A 16,401-nucleotide genomic window follows, 5' to 3' on the forward strand; every position below is an offset into this window, starting at 1 on the left:
CTAAGGCCAGCATATTTGACCTCTGCACTTCCCATTTGAGAAGATCTAAGCATCTGATTATGCTTCACCCACACCTGCTGTGAGAAAGATACTGGGATCTTTTAATAGAAAAAGGGGGACACGATGCCTTACTTTAATTGCCTCCAGCAGATGAGCGGCCACAGCGCGCGCCTGAGGACTCTCTCCCTCTCCCCGCGAGGCCAGATCTGCCAACTGCATCATCAGCTGCTCCACTCGCTCACACATTGCTAGCAGCTCCTGTCTGTACGGCCCTGGTAGAGAGTTCGCCAGTCGACGGCCCTCAGCTATCAGTCCCCGTATGGCAGCCTGGCCTACAGACAGAGAGATAACAGGCTCCCACTCAGGCTGGTGCACCTAGGTCCTAGACAATGTTATGAGGTCTGTGTATATAAAACAAGCTATCCATCCTGTGCACTAGGAACACAAACAAAATGTTTGTAATTTAATAATGAAATGTGTCATTTCTAGCAGAAAGGATCAAACTGGTTTCCCAAACACTCCCGACTCCAGTCTCCCATTGTTTGGACAAACAGACAGTCTCTTAAGGGAAATTAACTGCTTATAGTTGATACATGAAACACACTTTAAATTTAAGCAAAAACAAAAATCATATTAGATACATTATACTGAAACATTTCATGTCTCAAGACAGACCGAAAGTCATTTATTTCCAATGGAGAGTAGTACGGGAGTTCCGGCCATATGCGTATGTGGAATTTTCAGCTCCGATTTGAGCTTGAAATGTGTTTAAATAAACGGCCAATCAGATGTATTCTAATCAACTGAGTTTGAGGTGAGAATTACCAATCTAATTGCACTAAAACATCAATTTTTAAACACTGTTTCTGTTAAATGGGCAGTTGTGAATAATTACATACAAAGTTATTTTTATTTTTGATTAGCCCTCAAAATCTACTATGATTTTCTAGCAAACTTATTGGCGGTCATTTGTTTTGTGTGGATAAATTCAAACATTTATTATTTATTCATTTTACCATAGTGAATAAGCAGAATTAATTTGAAATTAATGTGCAACTGCCATTCACTGAGTAGGGTTAGGTTAGGGTTAGGGTTAGGTTAGGTTCAAAATAAGGTCTAATAAGTTAGCATTACTTAAATTAGCAGTATTGGGAATTTTTATTAAAACATTTTGATGCGTTACAACATTGCGTTACTCCCTTAAAAAGTAACTAATTGTGTTAGTTACTTTTTGGGAAATGTATGCATTACATTACTTTTGTGTTACTTTTTCTCACCTGGGCAGGGCTTGCTTGTTTTTTTAATAACAAAAATAGCTACATTTGCTATTTTGGCAAATGTAAAGGACCTTTCACACCAAAAGTGAAATGAATAAGCCTCTGGCTGAAGGAAATGCAAATTCATGATTGTACAGTAGAGGGTGTAGCTCAAACAAACCTTTCAGCTGTGCTGCCTTTCTGGATTGCAGCAATAAAAACAAAAACAAAAATGAAACACAAATGTGATGTTCATCTGAAGTTATTTTTGCGTATTAGTATGGTTGAATTAGATCACTGAAGGTCAGCAGCAAAGGCATAATAAAATGAGATTAAATACATAAAGTATATTTGTGTTATTTAAAATTTAATTATTGCAGGTTGGCATAATATTCTGTTTTACTATTATTATTATTTTTATATTTTGATTCATTTTGAGGAATACTGAATCTGTTTTTGTGCAAGTAAGATGAGTAAATGCATTCTCACATTTAGTCTAAAACTGCAATCACCATCGTGTTTACACAGCGCACATAACACCTTATTTGAAAAAGTAACTCAGATATTTTGTTGTAACTTTAAAAGTAATGTGTTACTTTACAAGTTACTTGAAAAAAGTAATCTGATTACTGATTATGTGATTCGCATTACCAGTAATGCGTTACCCCCAGATAGATTAGTATCTCTATTTGCTAGTTTAAAAAAAAAAAAAAAAAAAAAAAAAAAATATATATATATATATATTTTACATTTACTTCATTTGGAAGTACTATCGCACCACTTAAGTAGTATGGAAGATTAGAATCCAAGTACGCATCCAAAGTTAAAAGGGTAGATAGTATACTTTTTCTGATGGATTTTGAATTGAGTATCCGTGCATGATGTTTAGTGATTATTACCCACAATTCCTTGCAACATTTGGAGCTTGTGAAGACTCACTTTCAACTTTTTCAGTTGAAGAAATGTTCAGTGTTGCAAAGCTAAGCTGCCATATCAGTTTTTAAAGTTTAATAAGGTTAATTAACAATGAATTCTTATGTAATAAAGTTGGCAAGATGACAAGGGACCTGTGGTATCAAGATGCAATTATATGACGTGGTAGTATGTTTCAATACTGGTCTTGCTATACACTCGAAATCATGGATTTTCCCCATCACCAGCGAAGTACATACTTCACAGTCCCACCGCAGGAAAAGAAGATCTCCAGAAGCAGAACTGAACAGCTCTGGTCTAGAGTTACTCCAAGACTAAGTTAACCTGAAAGTAACATGACCTGCTGTGAATAGGACACGAAGCAGCTATTTACGGTTTGAAATATTTTAAGTATGAACATAAATACAACAGGGGCAGAGAAAATAGCCATCTGTCACATCACATAAAGGTCCAGAGTCAAGTGCCCAGTTCCATACATATGAATAAGTCATTCAATATGCCAGTGTCATCCTTTGGGGGAAAAGTAATTACCTCAGATGCCCAGATGAGGTTTTTACTTGACTGGATGCCCATTACGCTAATAACATAAACAGATTTTATAACTCCTACATGGTTTTGATATCTACAAATAGGTTGCCAGGCTGTTTTTTTTTTTTTGTCGGATTTAAATGGTAATGTTTTACTTCATCATGCCACCCACCAACTCCATGATCGTCCACTCCAGGGTTGTTGATCCAGCGCAAAGCCTGCTCCATTTTGCCCTCTAGGGTAACAGCAGCCTTGGCAGGTCTCATGTTGGCCACGGCACGGTTGGTCTTTGCCTGCAAGTTTTGCAAAGCTGTGCCAATCTGTTTGGCCAGCGATCTAGCCTCAGGAGTATCCCCTTTACCCCTGTGACACAAAAATGGACCAGAACATGAGATTCAACAACAACAAAAAACATTTATAACATAATTAGCATGAGAATAAAACAATAAATAAATAAAATAATCACATTATCAGACAGATATATTCCAGATCTGGAGTCACACTAGGCACATTATCTTGGTTACATAATGTGACCTAACCATAACCATGATAATGGTTTATCAAGTTCATATTTTTCAACATGGTCTGATCAAAGACAACATTTTCTAAACATGACAGACTGGCATGACTGATATGAAGCTGAAAACCGTCTGTCCTTTGAAAGTGGAAAGAACACTTAATGTTCTACACGCAATGTAGGCCTGTAATTACATTTTACGAAGTTCAACCAGTCTCGCAGTGAGTCCTGCGATCTCACTGATGGAGCGCAGAATGTCGTCTCTCTCTTTAGGGTCTTCACACAAGTCAGCGATGCGCTTGGCCTCTGCCAGAAGAGCACGGATGTTCTCTTCCCCCTCCGGACCACCGTTAGGATCAGCCAGCCAACTCTGTGCAGAAATGAACATTTAGTTAAAATAAATGTTTAAGAAGTAACTTATTATCAGAATGAACATACTAGAGTGACACTTGTCAACATTTCCTATGTTTTCAATTTGAAGGAATATTAACAGTCATAGGGCCCTATCTTGCACCCAGCGCAATTGACTTTGTACACCGTCAAAGTCTGGTCAATGTATCATTCCTATTTTGCACCCGACGCACAGCTGACTTTTCCCTCCACAGACGCACGTCGGTAAATTAGGGAATGAACTTGCGCTCCCAGGGGCGGTTCAGCGAAAAGAGGAGGCGTGTTCTGGCGCAAACGTTCCCTGGTGCTATTTTGCAGTTCCAGAAAACAATTACGCCACAGACCAGGAAAAACCTAGTCTAAAGTCAGTGGTTTTCAGTGGCGCGTTAAGATGCTATTTTAAGGGCGCATGCTTGGCCATAATGTAGCGTGTGGACAACGCGCATACACTTTGCTTCTCTCATCTACACAGTTGACATTTTTGCAAACCATACATAATTACAAGGAAAAATATTCCACATGAGGGAAATCATTGTGGTGTCCATGAAGATGTGAAAAAATAGGCATAAATCTAGCTTACACATTTACCCAAATTATTATATGCCTGTTTAACCGAAGCTAATTTGGGTGGGTTTCTCCCATCCCCATACAATGTCACTTCTCTGTCTTTTACGGCCCTGACGAGAACGTCGGTCTCCTCGGCTGTTAACCGCTCCTGCCGAGCGCCTGGCAAATCCGCCGTTATAATAGCAATCCGCCATGGAACAAGCCTGCTTTTTAAGGGAATGTGAGATGACACTCTGATTGGTTTATTTCACGTTACGCCCAAACCACACCTATGAGTAATGTAGCTACTTCAGACCAACCCATTTTAGATTTGCGCCGGGAACAAGAGTCATTTATCCCGCCGGTATAATAGCAACAGCGCCCGAGATCCGCCCACAAAGTTACTTGCGTTTCGCGTTTGATACTTGCGTTTCAGATTGTTAAAATAGGGCCCATTTTGTTATTCAGCATAAGGAATCAGTCTGTTATATAATCATATACTTTGCCGTTGTCTGAACTCATATGTGGTTTTCTGTCACTGCACCGACTACACAAAGTACAATGATTCCACCCTTTAAATACTTATGAGACAGCACATCTCCACTAAATAACATCAGTCAAGACAGATTTATGCAACAGCTATTTAGACGAGAACACGTCTGTAATTATGAGTACCCATTTTAAGTACCCACAGGTCCTCTGGGATGCATATTGTCTCTTCAAAAGTGTAACTATAACAAAATAAAAAATTTAATAAGATATTACAAATAAACAAAAAATAAACTGACTTATGAACGTTGAGGCTGGAGAAAACACTTGCCATATCTTTTGTTGTTGACATCAATGGTCATTTATTGACTCAAACTAGGTTAAAACTATCCAAGTTGTAATTTTATTTGGTTGATTAGGTATAAATGTTGGTACTCTGTTGAGTTGTCACTTGATGTTCAAAATTTGAGCCATGAAGCAAACAATAGACACACTAAACACACCAATCTTCATGCTTCTGTTTTACAATCTCAAGACTGACCTGGGCCGTGTCGATTCTCTTGGCGATGGCCTGTTTGGCATTGGTCAGGGCCTCCAGCTTTCGGGCAGCGTTCTCCACTTTCCCCACCAGAATATCCAAACCCTGGCCCACCTGCTGAGCTTTCTGCATACCCATAGGGGTGGCACCCTGACCTCTGAACAAGCAACATATTTTATTAATGGTAACAATTAACAATAAGGTCTCATTTGTTAACATTATTTAATGCATTAATTAACATGTACTAACAATGGGCAATATATTCTAACAGCACTTATTAACCATTGTTAATGTTATTTAATAAAAATGTTCATGTTCATGTTAATTCACTTCACAGTGCATTAAAGGTGCATTATGTAATATTGACAGCTAGTGGTTGAAATGGGTACTGCAGTCCAAATTCAAAATATTGGAGAGAGTTGTTTCCCCCGCCCTGTCCTTTCAGACTCAACAACACTCATTCAGGTTGCCAGATTCAGGACACGCAACAGGAATGAGCGCAATTGACAATGGAAAGCGATGAGCCTTACACTGTAAGTTGATCAACTAATGTATACGTTTTGAAATGTTTTAATTGCCGAGACTTTTTAGGTCAGGTAGAATCTACAATTTCTGACACAGTTCGTTTGCTTACTTCAATGGCTGCAGTACACTGTGTTTTCCACCAACTGGCAACCCCGGGTATCGAAATACTATTGGGTAAATTGGTAGTGGGCGGGATCACACAGACCAAAACAAAAACAGACATTACAACACGGAATAGCATTGCTCAGCACTGCTTTTCGGAGAAACAAGTATTTGAGTTTACCATGTTTCGTAAATCTCTGCTAACATATTATGGTGCTTTTATGCTTTAGTACAAAAGAAATGACATACAGCATCTTTCTTTAACTAATGTAATTGACTAATGTTAACAAATGAAAACGTATTGTAAAGTGTTAATGTAATGTTATAATTTACATGATCACAAAATCGAAATAACAAAAAATTCTCTCGACTACATAAAGATAAAGATCTCTCCGACTACCCTTGAGAACTTAATTCAGGGAAACAATTTAACATGTAAGCATTCGATCTGCATGCACAGGTCAGTGTAAAGAGCCTCCCCTGTGTGAGAGTTCAGTGGGCCTGTGCAGCTGCTGATTATCCGGCCCTTCAGCCTTTAATCTGCTTTCCTTCAGTCTCTCTAATGAAGTCAGAGCCCAGCGTCTGATCTTTCACTTTCACTCCAGCTTTCAACATCCCTGACACATGGGCCCAAACTGTACCACACCGTTCCTTCCTTCTCCTGTACTCAACAGTCAGGGATAAACAATCCCTGGAGAATTAGACCGCTAACAAACAACGTCTAAACTGTGTTTATTGAAAAACCTGACACACTTTCTCGTGTTGTAAATTAGAAGCAGTTATAGCCCCTGAGACACATCACACAGGGGTAATGTGTTGCATAAAAGATGATCATTATGAACAGCACACAGCTGCATTAATGAATAATTCAGGTCACGTGAGCACTACAGGAACATGTGCTGGCATTTGGCTCTCAATGTGAAATGGTGAACTGAGGAATCTCATAGTCTGTGGAATCAGCAGTATAATGGGTTCTGACTATGAATCTTCCTTTTCTCCAGGTGAACCTGAAGAGGGCGTACCTGGCGCGCACATCTGACACCTGATCCGTCATCTGGCCCAAGGTCTTGGCTGTTCCCAGGATCTCTCGTCTCTCTTTCCCCGCACAAAGCTCACCCACTTTTCCTGCTTCATCCAGTATCTGACGCAAAGCATGCTCTCCTGGATCTCCTGTGCGAGAACATCCAGAGCAGGTTAGTTAGGCCACTACACACTCATATTTTTAATCTATTTCAATTAAAATCATCTTACATTACACAAATATTGTGTACACTACTGTTCAAAAGATTTTTAAAAGGAAATTAATACTTTTATTCAGCAAGGATGCATTAAATTGATCAAAAATGGCAGTAAGACATAACGTTACAAAAGATTCAAATAAATGCTGCTCTTTTGAACGGTTTATTCATCAAAAAATCTTGAAATCAGCATATTAGAATCATTTCTGAAGGATCATGTGACACTAAAGACTGGAATAATGATGCTGAAAATTCATCTTTGCCATTACAGGAAATAAATAAATTTTTAAAATACATTTAAACAGAAAACAATGTTTTAAATTGTAATAATATTTCACAATATTACTATTCTGCTGTATTTTGATCAAATAAATACAGCTTTGGTGAGCATAAGAAACATTTAAAAAAAAATCTTACTGACCACAAACTTTTGAATAGTATTGTATGGCATTCAGGACTAGTTGGATCATATTATACATTTTTATTTGTGTATTTTTATTTAATAATCCCCCCCACCAAATAATAAAGTAATTATTTTAATTATTAATATTTTTTGTAAAGTTTTTGGTAATGTCAAAAACATATATGTCATAATAAAATTGATCTCTCTGATACATAGAATCAAACCACTTTGTTAGCATGTAAAGATCCAATACAGATTCAAATAGGTTTTATTAACGCATAAATGTTGGCGATCACATGTGTTCAAATCTGAGGTCAGAAAGTTGCAGAAAAAGGAGCATTTTTTGCAATATATGTTAAAATATCACTGAAGAAGAAGTTTGACTTAAAGTTACAGTATTTCTAGCGCAAAGAGTTATTTAAGAAAATCCATTCCTGACATGACCTCCTTAACACCTGAGCTAATGGATGTAGTGATGTTACCTGGTAAGCCATTAGGGTCCCTCAGCCAGATTTTAGCATGACCCATCTTTGACTCTATCAGAGCTAGCGCTCTCTTCATGGCCTCAGTGTCCTTCAAAGAAAAAGAGTGTGTTAGCAATCAGTAATGTTTGTCATTTAGGCCTTACAGGGAAGGATGTAATCACATGTATCAGAGTGGATACAGTTTTTTTTTTTTTTTTGCGGTTGCATATGTGCTCATATGAGGGAGTAGATGCTAAAGGGAGGGGGCTCTGCAGCTCTTTCCCTCTGAAGGACAAGAGGAGCCTCTGCCTCTCTCAATCACACACACAAAGTGCGAGAGCGACCCACATAATCACCACTTAACACTCCACTGCACCACGCACACATTTGGAGGAGAACTCGTCTGTTTGAGTAACTCAGCCGTGCGTATGGCACTCCTCTCTACTGCAGTCTAAAGCAATAGTCATCTGCACAGACAATGCATTCAATGCACACATTATCGCAAAAATGTGCATATCAAGAGCATAACACTAAAAGACAAATGAAGGGTATGGGTGTGAAATTATGTTCAGTGTGAGTAGCAATGCCATGCCTTCAATACTGACACCTCAGATTATTTCAGCTTATTGAGGAGAGGTGTGCTATGAATTTTCTAATTGATGTGACTTGGCAGCAGTAAATAATAGACTGGCAACACCCTAGCAACCAATCAGAATACCTTAGCAACTACAAACATACTCCAGCCATATCCGCAAACCAGAATAAGATAGACGAGGGGTGCGATCTTTTGACTTACGGCAGTGTTTTGAGGGTCATATCTTGCTACAAATATATCAGAAAGACAAGGGAAAGATAATACTAACAAAAATTTGTTACATTTATATAGCACTTTTCTGGGTACTTAAAGGGCAATACATATGGAAGGATGAATCTCCTCAACTACCACCAATGGATGATGCGACAGCAGCCATATTGCACCAGAACATCAGCTTATTGGTGGAGAGGAGACAGAGTGATGAAGCCAATCAGTATATAGGGATGATTAGGAGGCCATGATGATGGACAGAGGCCAATGGGCAAATTTGGCCAGGATTTTGTATGACCACAGAGAGTCAGGACCTCGGTTGAACGTTGTGGCAAGCAGGACAAGGCCTTAATCTGGAAATGTACGTAACTATTTAAAAAAAAAAATGTTTGTCTTTGATTCAGGAAGACAGGACAATAATGGACCTTTCAGAAAAGAGTGATAACTGAGTTCTTGTTTTTGCATGTGGCATTTCCAGCAGGAGACTCTGGCAGCTGAAGCAGCATATCCATTCAGGAGAGGGAGACGGGTAGGAAATGAACCCCTCACACCTGCTCCAGCTGCCTATTACACTCCATCTCAGCAGTAAAATACAGTTTGTATTAAAATTTCTCCAAAATATACAGCTAGATTCCTGTCAACCCACTTTCATAAATCCATATTATGAAATAAAAAAAGCCCAAATACAGTTTGAGGTGATCCTGAAGCAAACCTGAAGCACAAGTATAATCAATGAGTCTTCTTTCAGCTAAAACGAATTATCCGCCCAATCCATTTCCTCTGCTTACTTTGCCTGCCTGCTATCCAGTAACTGCTGCTTTCCAGCCAACCGTTCAGCATCCAGCAAAACAGATCACATTATTTGTAAGTTGATGAGTCATTTCCTATTCACATGCATTAATGGAGATTCAGCTCAGGATTGGGTTGCATTCTCAAGCTGCAAAGTCCAGGCAACTGCAACACTGATAACAATAATTCATGTTTTTTGAGCACCATGTGACACTGAAGACTGGAGTAATGAGGCTGAAAATTCAGCTTTGCCATCAGAGGAATGAATTACATTTTAAAATATATTCAAATAGAATTTTTTATTTTAAATTGTAATAAAAGTAATGTTTAACTGTATTTTTTATCAAATAAATGCTGCCTTGCTGAGCGTAATGAGACATTTTTCAAAAACATTGACTCCAAACTTCAAAATGGTAGTGTATATATAGTGTGTGTGTGTGGTCCTGGTATTCCCTATGTTATGGGTAACAAGGTAAATTTTAAAGGGTATGTAGAAAAGGAACCTAACCCTTACTGTACAATTCCATATTGCATTAGTTATTAACACTCTCTTTTATTATAGACACTGAGTTCAGAGACAGGAAAAGGACATCTGAACCTGATCATGTGATCAAAATGTCACGATGGAGCCAGAAGACGTGTTTGAACAATCTCTGCTTTAATATGTATTCTGCTTATGCACCTGATCTCTTGACAAATATCACAAGCACCTGTTGTGGCGAATTACAATATGGAGGTAGACTGATGTCGAGTTTCAATGATGAACTTAACTTACTCTTTACAAAAAAGACACTGGAAAGGTTAAAGATTCATCTGGCTGACAACAACGTCTCTTTTTGGCTAACAGAGTAAATATTGTCAAGGAAGATTTAGGTCAACTGTACTAAGGGTATTAGGTGACAAAAGCTTTGAAATCGCTATTTAGAGAATTCCAAATAAATGCAGAAGTTTATATTATTGAATAAGGGAACAAATAAAAAATAATTTTCTGATTACAGTTATGAGTGAAACAATAAATGAATCTGGAAATGCATTGGCTTTATCTTCTATAATTCATTCTCTGCAAATGGATTGTGTGTGCAGGGTGTGATTTGTGAAAAAGCAGAGGAGGGATGCTTTTGTTTTTTTATTCATGAAAATAAATCACGAACCACAGAGGGTATTTCATGCAGCTGTTAAAGTAACATTTATAGAATAATATGAACTTTAATGAAACAACATTGGAACATTTTGAAAAAAATGTAATCCATTTTTAAATGTTTACATCAAGTAGAGTGAGGTTTTAATCATTTGTACTTTTCTTTAATTTGGCTAGCTGTAGTTTTCATGTTGAAATATACTATTATATGACTATTGTGCTTTGCAACACATGAAAAGGTGTGCATGGATTAAGGCTACTAGAACCTGGATCGCAACTTAAACACGCAGTCATCTCTCATCACACAAGTGGGAGCGCCATCAGTGAAAGTCCATTTATGATTTTATTGTTGTTTAAACGTGCGTGCTGAAGCGGTTTGATTAGTTATATATATATTTTATTTTTAAGATATTTTATATGGTCTATTGGTGAAGTAGCATTGATCAACTGATAAATTTGATCCCCACCGGGGTTTAAAAATATTTCAGCAGAGGCAGGGATGTTTATACCAAATGGAAATCCCCCCCAACAAATCACACCCTGTGTGTATGAGTGGTTTAGGAAGTTGAAGAGCAATAAACTACAACAATCCATCTTTCTTGTTGTCAGTCATAAGGCACAAGGGAGCCCAAAGTCAGAATGGAGTTTCAACTCAATTTTTGTCTCAAGACAAAAGCATGTGGGTCCAATGCTATATGTGTGCTACATTAAAAATATTGAAAATGTACTATTTTAATGTGCCAGAACAATTATGAAAGGGGTGGTGCCCCTTATCACAAGATATAAAATAAGTCTTTGATGTCCCTAGAGAAATTTTTATATATATGTATTTTATAAAACGCATTTTGTGTCTGTCTCTTTAAATGCAAATGAGCTGCTGCTCCTGGCACAGCAACAGCTTGCACTCACACAGACATGCACTCAATTTACAATCTTTTTTTTCAGGGACAATGATCAAAAATATTGATGATTCATCAATCACACTCAGCAGCGTATAAAAATTTCGTCCGATAAAATTCTCTCAAAAATCAGAGCAACCTCCAACTAGCAACAGCCAACGTTTCATGACTAAACCACTTTTTATTGCAAAACTAAACTAAAGACTATTGGTTATTTCAATAAAAAGCGAGGAGCTTTCCAGTATATACCACCCCAATTTTCTATTTCAACAAGAAATACATGAACACAAAAGCAAACTGCACTCGTCAAGCCATTTCATTGGATATTTAAAAGTGGGTGGAGCGGTGCATCAGGAGTCATGGAGCAGAACATCAGGTTGATCTGGTAAGACAGCATTCAGATTAAAGGAACATGTACAGCGGGAGCCACAGAGACAGACATCAAGTTTTAAAAAGCTGTCACTTCCAGAGCAAGACATTAGTGATTAACTGTGAGACATGACACTGTTCTAAATGAGGGATGATTTGAGAATGTGAGATGTGGATGTGGAGGATGAGTAATGGCACAGTTGCATTCCACAGCACATCAGAAAACAACTTCTCTAATTGCAATTTATTGTTTTGTTTTGGTGCTAGGTTTCCCGAAATATATCACCCCTTATATATACACATCATTTAAAATGGCAAGCCAGGCTGAGAAAGGGCTTTCTATCAAACATAATGTAAAAAAAAAAAAACAGGAGTGAAGATACTAACACAGACATACGGTTAGCAACACAATGATCTGGCATGCAGTTTGTCGCATTACAAAGCGGGAGAGAGGAGAGCTTACCTTCTATAGGAAGGGAAAAAAATGGAAGAACACAGAACAGAAAGAGAGCAAAAAAGAAAGAGGCATGTTTACAGAGTTATATCAGGGCAAAAAGAAAAAATAGAGGTGACAGCAAAGTAAATGAAAGCTTAGGAAACTGATTTTGAGAGTAGAGTGGTTTCTTATGGAAATATTTAATATGCATGCTAAGCAAGCAAAGGGTGTCATCAATCAGGAAGAAGGATCAAATGATTCAGTAGACTTCGTGAAATATTAAACGGCAGATCGTTAATCTAACGGTTAAACACTGATGCCGTGATGAGGTTGTTTTTATCTATTCTGGTTATTAGGCCTGTGTATTTTAATGTAATATAGTCAGTGAATTCTGAGCCTGACTGTGAACAGTCCAGGAAATGGAACAGATTATTACATTAGCAGGATGGGAGTGTCAGATTCATTTAGAAAGAAAAACAAAGATACACCAAGGGTTCTCAATAGAACGCAGATTTCTTTTTTGAAGCGGCCATGTATTTTCCCATTCATTTTCTTTAAATGCATTTAAAAATATATATTTAAACCTTGAACTAAAACAACCAGCTTTCAGATAAATCCCAAGATTAGAATATTTGGATAAAATTGTAAAAAAAAAAAAACTAACTGAAAATAAACAACTGATTATTAAGCCCCTTTAAGGCAAGTCAGTTCACTTGATGTCCACATTTGTAATGCACCAGGCAGCCATTTCCAACTCTAAAATAAATTGCACCTCTAAAGCTCAAATCACCAAACAAAAACTGTAGCAACGTGTCCTAACCAAATGGGATGCTGCGATGTGCAATAAAATGTATACTGTCCATGTTAATCAGAGTTTTTGTCCTCTCTAGATACACACGAGGCGACGGGAGATAAAATGAGTTACTACTAGTTTATTTTTAATCCATTTGATAATGTACGTATCAAATTTGTCACAAATGTGAAGCAGAACAGAAGTGCACTTGCAGAGAGAGCCTGTCCACAAGTCTTCTGATTGGCTGTGATTTGTGATTTTGTCGCTTCTTGTTGATTGTCGCTGGAATCTTATCGCATTGCTTTTAGTTAGGACAAGGTGTAAGGAATGACATCCATTCCTAAAGCAGCTATATTGATCACACAATGCATATGCAGGCTATGCTTATAGCTTTTTTAACTGTAAAGTACAGTCGATATATTGAGTTACAATTACAATTTCTCCCATTCATATCTCCGAATGGATCATCAAGGCTTTTACATTATCATTAGAAATCAAATTTTCTATGGAAAAAAATGAATGGGATTTTTACGTTTCTACACAAATGCCACTGTCATGCTTAACTTTTGGAAACATAGTAAATAAAAAATTTAATTTCTTAAAAAATTTAACTTAAATTTCCCAGGGACGGTAGGAACTGTCTAATCTTTCGAAGCAAATGTAGCTTAATGTAACTGTTTAAGGTGGGGTTGTAGGAAGGAGTGTATGCGATAATGTAGTGATAAGGCTCATACTTTGTTGGCCCAGGCGTCCTCGTCCCAAGAAGTGAGTTGCAGCACTCTGATAATCTCATTGATCTCAGTGCTCATCTTCTCAAACGTGTAGTTTCTGTTCTTCAAGGCCTCCTCCACACCGTGACTCTTAGTGCACTTGGTTGTCACAAAGATTTTAATTGCTAATGGGTATCAAAAAACAATTTTGTTAGTACTCCCTTTCATGAGCCATCTAAAACTACTTTACAGATCAATACTGTATCCAAAAATCAGGCAACTAATTATCTCCATATGAGTAGACATATTTGCAAACATCAACATTAAAAGCCTTTCTGCCTGTACAGATGAGCCGCCATCAACCCGGCTGTTTATTGCTGAGCCAACTGCAGAAATCCAACAGGATAAAGGGAAAAATCTATCCCTCCCACTAAGGCGGTTAAATGGCTCCAATTATCAGTGTTGCCATATCAACGGCTGGCACACAGAGACGACACGCAGCACGCAGCACACACACACAGCGGTTCGCTGGTCTCTCACCAGATATGAGCACGGGCAGCAGTTCCTTCACTGTGTTCATGGAGGTGACCAGCATCACACGGTGCTCCTGGTGTGTCAGCTCCTGTTGCCGTTCGTCAATCATCTTTGCCATTTTCGTCATGCCTAACAAAAAAAATATATATATTAAACAGCTGTGCAAGAAACATGAAGGACTGAGGAACTGTCCAGCTAGCAATTATTCTCCATATATTTATAATCCAAAAATTGATGTTCAATTTGGGATTTGCTAAAGACGGAAGAATAACAGTGCAATTAAATTATGCCCAATATCAGTATATATATACACAAATAAAATCTAAAAATTATATTGTAAGATAAAGTCTGTAAGATTTTTTGATGTTTTGAAAGAAATCTCACCAAGGCTCCATTTATTTGATTAAAATAGTAATTTTGTGATAATATTATTACAATTAAAAATAACTGTTTTCTATTTGTATACATTGTAAGCTAATTTATTCATGTGATGGCAAAGCTGAATTTATTTTATAAATTAAATGTCTTTAGTGTCAATTTGTGATGTATCCTTGCTGATTAAAAGTATTAATTTCTTTCAAAAAAACAACAACAACAACTTACTGACCCCAAACTTTTGAACGGTTTGGGGTCAGTAAGAGCATAGTCATGTACTGCACATTTCTGAAAAACTGTTTTTCAATAGTTCATGCTATACATTAAGCACAAATAGAAGCAAGAAAAAAAGGCTACTAGAAACTGAAAATGCCTCACATAAATAGAAGTTCGTCCCTCCAAAACAATACCACCTAATGAAAACAGTTGAATAGGACATATATAACAAATAACAGTTTTTCATGGTCATAGTCATACCCTCATTTAAAGATTATCTTAAAAAGTGACAAAAAAATCTTTATAAAATAACCATTCAACAATAATAACAATGAATCCGATTCATGCAAATAATCACTGCCAACTGTCCACTTGCATGAGCCAACATGTCAACAGCGCCAACTCAAATTCAAACAGAATGAATTGAAAACTCTTCAAAAGGAAGTAACAGATACATAAAAGCATTAAACAGAAGTACCTGGTCCCAGGTTTTTAGTGTAAGTGATCAAGTCCTCCATGGTTTCCACAACCTCTGCGACAGCCAGGTACTCCAGGATGCCCTTACACACGCGGATAATTTTACGCACCTAAAAAAGACATCAAATACCAATGATACAAAAGAAAAAGACATTTATTTACATGAATGCATTTGGCAAAAGCTTTTAGCTATACATTTTATACATTTATTTATTTCCTGGGAATCAAGCCCATGACCTTTGCGTTGCTACCACTATGCTCTACCTTTGAGAACTAATGTTTTATTTTGCAGGTCGCTGCCGCAAACAGGCAAACCCACAAGATACAGCATAGTACCAAAACATCAAGCTTACTCATTGCCCTGTGAACAACACAGCTCCTTGAGAAAGATGATAGCAGCTCTATTAATAGAGCTCAGAGAGTTAGCCTTCACCACAAACCAATGATCTAATATCTTCTTGCCAGTGGATGTACATACACACCACATCACACAATCTGAGCTTTCTTGGAAATGTTTCATTTCACTACAAATATTGGGTATTTCTAATCATTTTTTAATAGTACAGCGATTGCTGGCACTAGATGGTTTTAGGGAGCATTTTTGGATTCAAATACATATTATGAGTCTATTTACTCTGTGCTGCTGGGTTTTATGTCTTGTCTTGTGATGAGAAATCTTGTGACACGCAGAAGTAGAAACTTCAAAAGTAGCTTGCGCTGATAGAAGACACACTGTGCAAGGCGGCTCACTCAGATCATGTGCTCCGTTGTGAGCTCCATTATGCTGCGCTCACACGGGAGGCTGGATATATGGAGCACGGCACATTAGGACCACAAGGTACTCCGCATGACAAGGGACTGTGTATTTAATGTTGTTAGGCCAGAAGAAAACCTTTTCAAGAATTCAAATTCAGGATGTGCCGTGAACTGA

The 16,401-nt window shown here is 37.6% G+C and overlaps 1 protein-coding gene across 4 annotated transcripts in view; it reads right to left on the reverse strand.

Annotated features, from left to right (window-relative positions):
- Window positions 1–16,401, reverse strand: part of vcla (vinculin a) — a 38,162-nt gene that overhangs the window by 8,917 nt on the left and 12,844 nt on the right. For 2 of the 4 annotated variants that reach the window (XM_084391071.1, XM_084391069.1), the window contains exons 4-12: window positions 15,472–15,580; window positions 14,409–14,531; window positions 13,893–14,053; window positions 7,948–8,038; window positions 6,847–6,994; window positions 5,201–5,354; window positions 3,429–3,604; window positions 2,890–3,080; window positions 133–332 (exon numbers count right to left, since the gene is read on the reverse strand). In XM_084391071.1, the coding sequence (XP_084247197.1) occupies window positions 133–332; window positions 2,890–3,080; window positions 3,429–3,604; window positions 5,201–5,354; window positions 6,847–6,994; window positions 7,948–8,038; window positions 13,893–14,053; window positions 14,409–14,531; window positions 15,472–15,580 (1,353 nt within the window). Of the gene's footprint in view, window positions 1–132; window positions 333–2,889; window positions 3,081–3,428; window positions 3,605–5,200; window positions 5,355–6,846; window positions 6,995–7,947; window positions 8,042–13,892; window positions 14,054–14,408; window positions 14,532–15,471; window positions 15,581–16,401 lie in introns of all 4 variants that reach the window. The other 2 variants (XM_084391070.1, XM_084391068.1) reach the window with 1 other exon arrangement.

Source organism: Rutilus rutilus, assembly GCF_951802725.1.
Source record: "Rutilus rutilus genome assembly, chromosome: 20".
NCBI classification, from domain to species: Eukaryota; Metazoa; Chordata; class Actinopteri; order Cypriniformes; family Leuciscidae; genus Rutilus; species Rutilus rutilus.